General features: G+C 34.2%; 1 protein-coding gene across 1 annotated transcript; it reads right to left on the reverse strand.

The window, feature by feature from the left end:
• Nucleotides 1-253: 253 nt before the first annotated feature.
• Nucleotides 254-6,981, reverse strand: LOC146140404 (uncharacterized). The gene is made up of 9 exons (XM_083392081.1): nucleotides 6,671-6,981; nucleotides 6,368-6,535; nucleotides 3,076-3,267; nucleotides 2,739-2,976; nucleotides 2,112-2,219; nucleotides 1,256-1,394; nucleotides 672-778; nucleotides 481-605; nucleotides 254-400 (listed from the first exon to the last, which is right to left on the reverse strand). The coding sequence occupies exons 1-9, from the start codon at nucleotides 6,851-6,853 to the stop codon at nucleotides 395-397; spliced, it is 1,266 nt and encodes a 421-aa protein (XP_083248207.1). The 5' UTR covers nucleotides 6,854-6,981; the 3' UTR covers nucleotides 254-394.
• Nucleotides 6,982-13,848: the final 6,867 nt, after the last annotated feature.

Raw genomic sequence — 13,848 nt, forward strand, 5'->3', positions numbered from 1 at the left:
ACATGCTTAATATGACTTTTGTATGTTTATATTCAACTTGTTTTTAACACAGTGTTTCATTTTGTTTGTTAGATTTCGACTTTTTTTAAATGCCTTTAGTTGATTTTTTTTTACTTAATTTTTTGGACCCCCCAAAAATTCTTCAACTCAAACTTTACTGCAATGGATGACCTGGAATTCGTCTTGATATCCAGACGCTCCGTAATTGTTGTAAATTACATTTACATAAGAAAAATATGCATGTTTTTTTAGCACAGTGCAGAGTGTATTAGCATAAAAAAACAAACAAAGCAAAGCGGTGATAAGAAACGACGCAAATTGTTGGTAACACATGGGCAGATGTAACGCAGTAAATATCCGGCACCACAGGAAAGAACACAGATCAGCGTGTAACTTATTTCTAAACAAAACAGAAAAAATATTTGAAAAACAAAACAAAATTAAAACAATCAAGATTGTTATTTTATGTAACTAGCATACCTTTTTCTTCTTTTTCTTTCCCTTTTTCTTTTTCTTTTTCAAGCCAGAGGCAAGTTTAACTATAGCGGAAAATGTATCCTTTTGGATTTCCGATGTGGTTCTTAATTTCATTCCAGGGAGATTCGCTTAAAAATAACAAAGTTGTAAAAAATGGCACCTAAAACTGAAAAACTTCACTTGAGTGTTTCAACCTTCCTTTCGTTGGGTTAAAGCTTCCATAATTTCTCTCGCTGCTAGATTACCGATGGCGTTATCTTCAAGGTCGATCTCGCACAAACATTGCGAATGCATGATTGTTCTACAGATGGATACGATAGAACATAAATAAAGATATATTTTATAATTGTAATACACGTTACGTTTAAACAAACATTGCCTAGAAAAATGGATGACTGTATTGAAGTAACACAGAGATATCGAATGATAGCAGTTCATTACATTTTAATTGGTGAACATGCAATTTTCTCGAAAAACGGGGCAACATCTTTGATACTTATAAATGAATTTGACTTGATTAAGTAAACAACAACAAAAGTTAAGGTGGCAGTTAATAAGGAAAAAAACAGGACAGCCAGCTCTTATGTTAGTTTATTAAGATGGATTGAATATGACAGCAGTTCAGCAGGTATAAAGTTTTTTTGGATACTCCAGAATTTAAAGATAAACTTCGTAGGCCAACAAAGCAATCAATTATTTATTTATTAAACAATGTTAGATTGTAGAAAAAAGTTTAACTTGCAGGTACGTCATATCACCCCCAACAAACGACAAATACCTTGAGATGATGCCAATGCAGGATAGCAGTTTCTCCATTCTTCCTGGGCAGTACGGGTCAATGCCATTATCCACTAAGTGCAGTTTGTAAACATAGGGGCCGACAGTTGGCGGGTCAGGTTCTTTCTTTTTCTTTTTTCCTGTATAAATCTACATGTTAAAAATATTTAAGTACCAAAAACCTATATTAAACGAGTAAATTAATGACATAAAGAAAATAAATTAACAAATTGATTACTGGCCCTTAATATTGGCAGGTTAACCCATTTACTGTAATGTTTAAATCGGTGGTTCTAAACCTTTTTAGCTTACGGCCCGGTAAAATTGAAAACCAATTTTGCGGACCGGTGGACATTAAAAAAAAATCAACCCAACATGTAATTACGACAAAACTATGCAACTTCAATTTTATGTATTATTTTTGTTATCATACGTGTTATACGTGGTTCTATTGAAGTTTTTCACAGACAACTGGTCTTAAAGTTTAAGACTTAAACGAGTTGTAGCTTACTTTTAAACAGTTGGGCTCATGTATCGTATGACAAAGTCCAAAGTAGACCATTAACTCTATGTTACGTCACAATGCTGCAAATTACGGAACTGGCGAAGTTCTAAATTTGATGGTCAAGCCTTCAACATCGTGCAGTTGCAATTGAGATTTAAAATTGTAATATGTTGGGCGGACCGGTAGGAAAGTTGACGCGGACCTGCACTGGTCCGCGGACCGGTGTTTGAGACTGGTTTAAGGGTTAAAAAAATTATTTGTTGACTCTAGCTATTTTTATACAACCAGTTTCAAAAGAAGTGCAACAAATGTTTGTTCAACCTACTGTTGTTTTTCTTAAAAAACAAAATACCTTTCTTTTTCTTCTTCTTTTGTTTAACCTTCTCTCCAGTTCCACCATCCGCTTCTCCACCACTTGCATCAGTAGTTCCAAGTTGTGATGTAACAGCCTTGTCAGTTGCTGTAAATTTGTATAATAAATGTCAACACTATATTGAGCATAAAACAAAACAAACAAAGTATCCCTGTAAAAAAGGGGTTGGATATACAATTTTAAATGCCTGTTATGGAACAAGAATTCCAATTATTTAGGTTCTTTATCTAATTTAGTAGGTCATAGATCAATTTAGGCATGTGCCTTGAAATGGTACTGACTTTATGGAAAGCTGGTCTTTTTAGCAAAAAATAACAATAAATATTTAGCAAAATAAAAAAAAATAATAATAATAAATAAAAAATTCAGCCAGAAAGGGTGCCTCCTACTGCTTCCTATTAGCATAATTTATGTCACAGTTTATACATTTCTACTGTCTATTGAAAGCCTTTTATCTAGCAAAACAACACATGAAAAAGAACATGCATTGTTTCATAATTTAAAGATTGATTAAAGTGGTTAAACACCCTGAATCTGAACAAAGCTGGACATTTTTGTCTAGTATTTTTTAGGTTTGAGTTTTTCTGACGGATTTTTGTTACAAACCATCAAGGGCCCCCTCCGCGATCATTAGAGCCCTCAGCCTATCTTCTTCAATCTTCTTCATGTGTTCGTGTTCAGCTGCATCAGCAATTGCTCTCATCATATCAGACACACCCTCACATTCCAATTGATTGCCATCTAGGTAAAACTCCCGAATAGTGCTATCGAAAGCAACTTCTCCTAAATAAATGCCACTGACATAGGTTAGTTTGCAGTAGCACAAGCTCAGGTTGATAATGCTCTGTAACAAAAAAGAATAGTAAAACAGTCAAAAATATCATTTGGGTTGATGTACATTTGCAACAAAACAACAAACAAAATGGCATTTATAATCACAAACCTTGTTTCCTCTGCAGCCATCACACAACATTTTACATCCTTCATCTCCAAATTCATTGTAATCAAGGTTTACCTCTGTCAGGTTGCTTATTTTAAATGTATGGGCAAGTCTATCAACTGAATAATACCAAATACTACAATCCATCAGTTCGAGTTTGGTGATTGGGTAAATTCCTTTTTCAATCAGAAGAGCCTAATAACAGGGTATATGCGATTCAGTTTTGCCAGGTAAAAAGGAAAATGTGTATATAACAATTACTTAAACTGAAAAAATTGTCATTATTGCAAGAGTAACACAAAAACAACTCATTGAGGATGATAATGTTTTCAGATATTAACAATTCCCTCTGGGAAGTGAAATATAATTATTTTTTACATATTTATTTTTATTTACAAATTTAGTACTTAGTTTGACATCTATCACGAAAGTGCAACCCAAATCTTTGTTTTTTTACTAATGGCATTTATTTACATCATAATTAAATTAAAAAAATGCTGGGAGTACATAACAAAAATTCTGATTCATAATTAATAAACCATTCAACATTATATTTATGCCAATATTTAATGTCATAAAATGTTAATGCAACCTTTTTCAAACACAAAATACTCAAAACAGCAATTAATATTATTCTAACATAGGGTTGCCATATTGATAATGTGCAATTCCTGTCAAACATGAATTATGTTTGGCCGTAAAAAGCCCTAAAATTATGCCATAACGTGTATGAATTCCAAAGAAACATGTTGTTCTTGCAGTAGTCTGCAAATAGGCAATTTAAGTTAAGTGTGACATTGGGGAAAAACAAAAGAAGTTCTTTAAGGCAAAACTTTTTAGTTTAGGTTTAAAAAAAAATACTTGATGTAATTGCACCTAAGTAACGCTAATTTATCCATGTAATAGCTTTTCTCGTAATAGCTTTTTCTTTGTTAAAGCCATTTAACAATTTGTGACAACAGCTGGCAAGTTTGCGTAAAACTGTTCTTAGATATACACTGCATTTATCTTGAATGGAAAAAGGGTTCTTGAGATGCCATGAGTAGACTGAAAAAGCGGTATAGAATTACATAAAGTGCCCATAAATACAATAATTGCAGATCCTAGGGTGTATAAGTCTCCTTTGGCTGTAGCCTGTGGTCACACAGAAATATAGAAAGATAAGAAAGTTGATAAAAAGTTATAATTAAAATAGGTCATAGGCGATTATGTTGTATTACTATTAAAAAAAAATATGCTATGATAAAAAACAGCGAGTTTGACTTGTAGCAAGTTTAGAAATCTTATAAGCGGTATAGCTACATTGACAATATTTCTATTTTCTATTCATATAGTGATGCGGCAAAGTTTATACAAAAAATAACTGACCAGCCCTAATATTTTTAGAATAAAACATCCAACTAAACTACTTGCTATTTCCTTTAATATATGACAAGAAAACGCTAGAATCAAGCATGCAATGTGACAAAATGTTCTGAATTATTCGTGCTACACTGTGTGTCAACTTGACCAAACTGTACAAGCAGTCGCCAATGCTGCACGGTTAACATCTCTAATGCAAAGTTATGCATAACAAAGAAATGTTAAAGTTAAAAACATTTAAAACATAGTAAATAATAAAAGCAAATGTTTGGTAATAGGTTTAAAACAACATAGGCTGCCTAGAGAAAACTTTGGTTTTCTTCAAGAAAAATAACATCAAAGCTGCTCTGTTATGGCACTATGCTGCTGAACAGATGCCCATACTTAAACTTCAACCAACAATTTTTAGGAGTTTTAAAATGATGTAAGCAAAACTAAATGGTAAATTAGCAATGCAACTATAACAATACATAAATTATTTTACCTTGGACTAGATCAGGGGTCGGCAACCTACAGCCCGCGGGCCGGATCCGGCCCGCCGATGTAATTCATCCGGCCCACCGCCTCTTTGACAAATTAGACACGGGTCTATTTCACATCTTTTTTGACTATTTTAACTGCTTAACTACGAAAATTGTTTCGCTTTGCGCGAATTTTTATTATACGTCCGGTTTGTTTATGTTTTGATGCTGTCTATTGAACTAGATTAGCGATTCTTCACCGTTTCGTCGTGGAAGGCTGCCAAGTGCGTAGCGCGAAAATGAGAAAAAGTATTAAAAAATATTGGATATATATTTTTTAATATTTTTTTACTTTCGGCTATGTATTAAAAACTTAAATTTGGAAGAAATACAGGTTAACCAAAAAAAAGCGTGCTCGCTTTGCTCGCCAGGTGCGTCTTGACTTAAACAGTTAACACATACTGAGCTAGATTAACTTTAAATGTTATTGCGTTCCCTCAAAGTAATTTTATTACACTTTTCATTCGCTTTCGTCAACACTTTACTGCCTCTGTAAATGTAATTAAACACGTTTTTAAGTGCAAAAAATACCCTAGGCCTGCCTGATTCACAGTTGTTCTAACATTTTCATAACACAATTCTTAGTTATCATTTTGTGCAACCCGCAGAGACCTTTTTACATTTGGTTTGGCCCGCGACTGGAAAAGGTTGCCGACCCTTGGACTAGATACACAATCTAAAACACATCAGTATTTCGATGAACTGCATACAAATGAGAACACATGAGATTGACCGATATCACTTTTTCAAACTGATTTTTTACAATTTTGTCAATCGATAGGCGATACTGATTTGTTTATATACCTTGGAAATGTTCAAAATTTGAATTATTTAAAAATAAAAAACAAATAACGTTTTCGTTTATATACCTTTATTAATTATTAAACTATTATTGGCATATTAACTTGGCGTGATGCTAAAACATAATTTTTTGGGGGTAAAATATGGGTAAGTTGCTTGTTGTACAGGAAAAATTATATCATATTTTCGTACTAAAATAGCGGCTAAAGTATCGGCCTACATTTACCGATATATCGATATCAGAAAAAAAGCCAAATATCGGCCAATGTTATTGGTAAACCGATATATCTGTCTATATCTAGAACACACCATAAGACCTAAAAATCAACAATACCTTAAGCAGAAAAATCTGTAAAACCATGGTATTAAGACCACTGACATAATGAACCCAAATACGCAGTAATATCTCGTAGAGAATACCATTGAAATCATCTGAATAAGACCTAATTTGGATTATTAGATATTAGTCCCATTTTGTTCTTATTCCGAACTATGTTTTATTCCGACGTTGATGTTGTTCTTATTTTGGTCTTTGCCCTGGAGTCTGACCCTTAACTGTTGCAAAATGTAATGGTATATTTTTGGCAAACATGTATACTATTTGCACTTACAACATTTGCAACTGTCTTGTGTTTAAGATCTAGATCCCACACCACAAGTTCATTGATGTGAATATAAAGTGATTTTCTAATTGCATCAATGACTGCATCCAAAGAGACTTCGTTTTGTGGTAGAAGACCGTTAGACAAGGACAAACTTGGAGGCGGCTCTATTTGTAACTGTCAATGTAAAAAGCTTATTACATTAGTCTGAGTATTTATTGTACGAGACAGTCTGGTATTTTAAAACACTTGATAAAGGCAAAAGTTAAAGTCATACAATTTTACATACAAAATATACAACTTTTTACAAACCTTTCTTATATATTTTCTCTCCTCTATTCCCTTTAACATGGTTTGAACAAGTCCGGCACATGGTAATGTCTTTCCACCACATGTTATTTTATAATAGTCAAGGAATCTTTTATTATCAATGTCTGCAGTTTCATCAAATTTTATCCGCTTTCTTTGAGATCCATCTTTTTTCTTCTTTCCCATATTTAATTAAGTGTATTTTGTTTTCCTATAGCAGCTAATTTAGCATAATGTGTACACATTTATCACAATTTTATATATAGTTTTTCCCATATATTTATATGTATTGATTTATTTTCATATACAACGGAAAAAAATGTATGCTGTAAAGAACAAATAAAGCAATGAAAAAACTTTTAATAAGATGTAGATATCGTGTCATATTGAAACCCTTAATGCAATTTAAAATTGTTTTGGCTACTCAAACCAATGAATCTACAAGCTTATTAAGCTTTAATAGCTGGTATAAATTTGGTAAAGCAAACATTTTTGTATTTTAAGATCTAGAATTCTATTTGTTCAATGTAAGTCCTGTTTAGATTTTGTTTAAAAAGAAGAGAAATACCTAAACAATATATATATAGAGTTGTTACTTCATACTTAAAGCTAGTTATATTTTTCAGTGTGCTTCATATTGACCAGCACATTTTAAGCTTAAGTTTATTGTTTTACTTAGTCAATTATGTACTGGGGCTCATAAAGTTTTTTTTCAAGAAAACAAGACCAAATAGCTCTATTCAGATTGGAAACTTTGGATTTTGCGCGGGGGAGACGATTTTGCAGCTTGAAATTGCACGGCTGTAATAACATTTCCGCCCAAATTTGCGTGGCTCTAATAACGGTATTTGTAAAATTTGCACGCCTAAAAATGGAGCACTATACTGAAAACCGTTAGCGCGACGTAAGTTTTGCGCGTTTAAGCGATTCTCGCGGCTAATCGCATTTAATGTTGAATTTACATGAAATACGCGGCTATGACCGCGGTTGAGCGAGAAACTGTGCAGGGGATTTACTTTCCAACCTGGAGCTCTTTCAGGTTGTGTACATACAGTTGTTATGCAATCTATTAGTGGTTTGAAAGAATGTCACAAAATGTTTGATTGACCATTCTAAATAAAACATACCATTAATCCATTACACTAATATTTTTCTATACATAAAAACAACCGAAATCTAGCCAGCACATAACAAAAACATAAAAAGTAAACAGCATTAACAAATATATCAATCTTCCAAGTTTAGTAGACTACAGTTTAGGTTAGCAAATTCTTGTATAAACTTTATGTGTATTTGCCTTAAATTGGAGTTAGCAGTTAGCTGTTTACCGCTCGCCTGGAACTTTATATATCTGCCAGCCCAGCCCAGCTGTGGAGCTGCGAGCTGCTGTGGTCAAACTCAGTTTAGGGTAATAACCTGATGTGAGCGTAACCATGGATACAAATTGAAAATAACACTTACGTAAGAAAGACATTTAATAAGAGGTAACTTTGCAAAACATAAAAGTATATATGTTTTAACAAATAAACATAATAAAACATACTCAAAATACCATTGTAAACAGACGGAACGAATATCGTAAGAATAGTCACAAAAGCTTTTCAAGCTACTTGTAATATGACGTCATGGTAAGAAATAATTTTCTGACAGTATTTCTGGAATTTGTTAGGTCTTTGCCAAAGGCTTATCCATCCGAAGCGCCGTGGACCCCCAAAATCGTATCTTTGCCTATTTTAATTACGTAGGCCTACCGGTAAGGGCAGACTTTTTTCGCGCACGTAAAAAAAGGTATTTTATGTTTTGCCATAGGCTACATTGATCGCTGAACAATATTTTTTTGCAAATGGCGCTAATTTCAAACATTGGATCACTTAACTCCTTGAAGCGCCAGTTTTAAAACTTTTAGGCGTACCTGTACTGTACACTACAAAAGAAAAATAACGCGGCACACTTTTGTTTTTAAAAATATAATTTTGCTAATTTTAATTTTCCGACACGACAACGCAACATACATAAATTTTATAATATTATTTATCCACATGCTTCTCGCTTTCCTTGGTAAAATTACAATTTTTTTGCGGTAGGCATACACTTGTTATTTTCTCCGGCCATTCTGTATGTCGCAGCACAAAGTTTGCCAATCACTGATTTAAACAAAAGCTTGTGACGTCACGCTGAAGTGAGCCGCTTTTTGCACAGGTTTGGGTTCGGCTTAGTTACAGCATTTTTCCAAAGATTAGGTTCAATTCCGTAAAAAAAACGGTTTAGGTCCGGTCACGATTCGCTAAATAATAGCTCAAAACCAGATTTCTAAAGTTTTTATTCCGAATAAATTTCGAACTCCTGTATTTTTGTTCAAAGTATCCATCAGTACCAAATTTATTTTGCCATGCGCTAATCAGTGGGAATTATTTAAACTAACTGAAAAATAGTGACGTCACAATATTGAGTCAAACGTGACGTCATAATAAGTAACTTTAAGAACATCGCGCATTTTTGTTTTAGGTTAGAGAATAGTTACGCACAATAGAAATCCCACATAAAAGCTATAAAGATAATATCAATTTGCGCAATGCTCTAACACAGGGGGTCGGCAACCTTTTTTAAAAAAATTTTTCTAAAATTTTGTCGCGGACCGGCCTTTGAAAACAGCAAATGCTCAGAAAAGTAAATTTATTACAAACCGCGGGCGGCATAGGAAAACAATTTAATTTAACCAAACAAGCGGCTCATTTAAATAAAACTTTTAGGCCTTGTTTTTTCTTAAATTACACTTGTATACCATTATTACCAAAATTCCCATATCCGACACCTGAAAAGTAGAGGATAGACATACGTACAAGGCTTGCCAGAATGGCTTTTTTGACAACAAAAATCTTTTTTTAACGTGGTTGATGTCAGAAAAATCATAAGGCTTTTTGGCCAAAATTTTTTGGTCATTTTTATAGTCTAAAACAGGGGCGTCCAACCCGCGGCCCGCGGGCCACGTGTGGCCCGCCGGGGCCTCAGAAGTGGCACGTTAAACTTTCCGCATTTCATGTTAATTCTCACTAGTTAATACGAAGACAATTTTTGTTACATTAGTAACGTTTTTTTACTAAAAATCTAGCAAGTGTAAACAACAGATGCTTAGATCTCTATATGCGCAAAAAATCATTAAAACACGAGCAGCTGCAGCGGGTAGAAAATTAATAAGTGACATAATAATGGCTATTATCGTAAGACAATTAATACATTTTAAGCATATTTTAAACCACAGCAATAAGACGAAATATACATCTAGTATTGTTCCATCTTATATAGTTCTCCTCAAGGAACATTGTAGTCAAGTTACTGCATTCGTCGATATAGTATGGCAAATAAAAGGAATAAATTAGTGATAATGGCAGAGTATTTCAAGAGAGGTGGACAAAAGAGTACATTTTGGTGCAAGTCAAGGCGATCTGCTTTATATGCAACAAAGCAGTTTCTAGGTTAATGAAGTATAACATTAAAAGGCACTACATGCCTTCACAATATCTGCACTCTGCTGCTGGATCCGGCCAGTTTTATCCATACGCTGCCGCTTTACGTTCTCGCCCAATCGCTGGAAGTAGCTCTGATCTCTGTTCATTTTTTTAACATGGTTTGTTTCCAGATGGCGTTTGAGCAGGCTTGGTTTCATAGACGCATTGGACAATGTTTTCAAGCAGACCACACACTGTGGAAGAACTTCTCCATTGTGCTCAATTGAGATGAAACCATATTTTACGTATTCGGGATCATACTTTCGCTTGGGCATGATGCAAGGTGGGGTAAAAATTAACAAAACTAAATACAGACCTTCAAATGTGACTAAATACAAACCTTTAAATGTGATACTCTAAAGTTGGTAACAAAATGGTAGTTACAACTTTTTGAAATTTGTTTCTTGCATTATCGCTGCTCATCTTCCTGCATTATCACCTTACCACCAGTATCGGTACTTTTATATAACTAGCCTAGTCTGAATCATAAACTACCTCTTCAAATGTAACTGTCAGTGAACATTTTATTACGAATTACTTTTAGCATACTATTAGCATTATTCAACGCTATTTGTAGCTTAAGTTATAAAACAATAGATTATATATATAAACAGCAATCATTTGATATAATTAACGCCCACTGTCCCGCAGCGTTGTACAGCTTTTCAAAGCAACTCCTTGTTGACAATTCACATGACCTGTATTTTGAAGATCGCATTGTTTCGAAACAACAGGAATAGTTACGTAACAATAAGAATACTTCACTGATGATGGCATGAGAATTTGTCGAAACGTTTGAAAATAAAGCATGTCGCTTTTAACGTCTATTTGGGCCGTTATTTTCACCATTAAATAAGAATAGGCTTCGGGAAAATTTGTTTTTGTTAACAAAACCAGATAAACAAAATAATATAAGTTGTGAATCAAGGTTTTTGTGGAAAAAACGAAAGCTACTCGCGTACCACCTGAAACGCCTTCCACAAGGTTGGGAAACCACAGGTTGGGAACCCCTGTTCTAAACAAACCATTGCGCAAGGAGTCGAAGAGTTAGAAACCCTAAAAAGAGCCTTATTCATTTACTAAAACGTTTCTTTGTCAACGAATTTCAATAAAGAGTTTCTTTTTTTTTTAATACTGGTACGTCACAACATTTAAATTAAATACGAGTGTTAATTCTGTCATTTTACTTTTCATTTGTCAACGCTACAATTGTATCTGAACCGGAACCCAATAAACCGGTTTTGAAAATAAATTTAGTTAAACCGGAGATAACTTGGAACTTTAGAATTGCTTCGAACCGAAACCGGAACTGAACCGAATTCCGAAAAAAATCCTGGAAGCCGAATCGAACCCTAGCCGGTATAGTCAAACGGTTCGGTACAAATTTAATAAAGTAAGCGAAATACGAAAAGGTGGCTCTTGGTAGCCTGTATAGCCTACGCTAGTGTTTATACCACAAAGGTTCTTTCTATATGGGAGTCCATTTTCACTTGTCTTTTGATTATACGGCCAGGGCAACCCGTAGACATTTGTATTCGCCCCCACCCTAGTTTAGATGTGTAATGCGTTGTCTACAAATATTAACTGTTAATAGGCATAAAGGCCCTACCTTACCCTAATTTGTAGGCAATTTTAAATTCAATACGATAATTTTTGTTCAAACACGTCACAATAAGAATATAAATAAAAGATCGATTAAAATAGAATTAATTAACCCAAAGCCAAACTATTTTCCAGGTAAATTGTTTGATTTTCCTTTTTCTGATTTAGCTAACAGCTATGAAGGCAAAAAAATTTCCAAAAAAATTGTCACAAGATAGCGGATGTCACGCACGACTTGGTTTTGTCAACTCGCGATTAAACTAATTGAACAAACTATGTTAATCCGTTCTTTATTGCTGTCAAACCGTGAAGTTCCTTCCTAAAGTTTTTTAATGTGTTTATCGGACGATTACCCTTAATCCAAATTTTAATAGGCTATATCTGAATGATTCCAATAAGGAATATGTGTTTCACATTCCAAAAAAAAAATTTTTGTAAGTAAACTAAATATTTCTGACATTTGTCGGGCCCTTGGAATATTTTTTCTTTATATTCCCTAAAATTGAATCGATATTTTTTTCGTTTTGACAAAACTCTTTAAATTTTTGTAAACAACTTATTTTTAGAACCAATAACTCAGTGCAAATGGTTTTAGTGTAACAATTACTCAGAAGTGCTTTGGAATCATTTACGCCTTTGTTAGAGCCTTTCTTTATGCGAGCAACGTATATTTTTGGCTGGGGTAAAAATAGTTTGTTGATCACTGTAATAGATGAAGGATGTGTAATAAATTGGACACACGGAAAAGAGTCGAACTTTGTTCGAAATATAATCTTTTAGCCTCTTGAAGATTTTGGCAAACAAGTTGGACTAAAGTAGGACTATGGTGTGGGCGATTGAGGCAAAGCGTTCATTTGGTTCTTTATACGATTGGGTCAAACTCCATTGACTATAGTGTCGAGGTGACTACTCGAGTAATTGAGGAACTATTTCTTATAGGCTGGTCGTAGGCCTATAATAAGATGTAAAATCGGAATAAAACTTCAATCCGTTAAAACAAGGCCCAAACAAAACGGATACAAAGGAACACCGTTGAATTGTGCATTTCGCAAAGAACGTTATTTACGTACGGTAAACTAAAAAAAGTAAAAACTTGTGCTTTTTTTAATTTGACCGTTAAAAAACACTAAAAAATATCTTTAACGTATTTCCAGACAAAATCAGTTTTGCACCGAGCGAGAATGTTTTTCTATTTATATCATTTAATTAGTTTAAGCGAATGGCCTTAATTGTGCCTCTCCTGGAGTCCCGATTGTGTTGTAGTGCGTTCCCGCCAGAGATGTTTGGCGTTGAATGCTTGCCCAAAATCACGTTAGTGACGTCATTTGGCGTGGAATATCGCCGGCCTAGCTAGTGAGTCTGCAAAAAATATCGGTTTTAAAGTAGGTATATATCGTCCTATATTGGCATAAGATTTCCGCCGAAAATAATTATTGCGAAATCTTTGGCGGCCACAAATTATGGAATGCAGTCAGCCTTTTGTATATAGACTACATTAATAAATTCTAGCGAAAACCAACAACCGCGATAAAAAAAAACATTGTGAAAAGTTGTAGCTGAATTGGAACAGATCTGTGGTATGAGCTAAACTATGGGAAATTAAACGTCGTTAACCTATGCCTGGGACTATTCGGTCAAATTGAAGACCAGGTTCTACGCAGCTTGCCACTCACTATAACCTTTATCATTCCCATGTATGCATTCCTTTTTTCAACAACTCAATTCAGCAACGCGTGACGACCGCGATATAAAGCGCGTTTGCGATGATAGACTTGCATGTGTTGCAGCATTCGGTCCCAACAGCCGTCGTGCATGTGTACGTGCAGTACAGTATTGCGTAAGAAGATGACTGGAGTTTAGTGCCTGATAAGAGCGTGCTTTAACGTGTCTGAAAAAGGCTTATCATGACTATAAACAAGTTTATTAGTATGCTTGCTGACTCGACTTGTTTATTACATGATAAAAAACAGATAAAAGCAGCAGATAATAATCGTTCAGGTTATATTGTAAATTTTAAACATAGTGAATGTTAAATAAAATTGTTCTCCTTAGTAGATTGGAATCACCAAATTT

The sequence above is a fragment of the Ascidiella aspersa genome, chromosome 6 (genome assembly GCF_963924565.1).
Source record: "Ascidiella aspersa chromosome 6, kaAscAspe10.2, whole genome shotgun sequence".
NCBI classification, from domain to species: Eukaryota; Metazoa; Chordata; class Ascidiacea; order Phlebobranchia; family Ascidiidae; genus Ascidiella; species Ascidiella aspersa.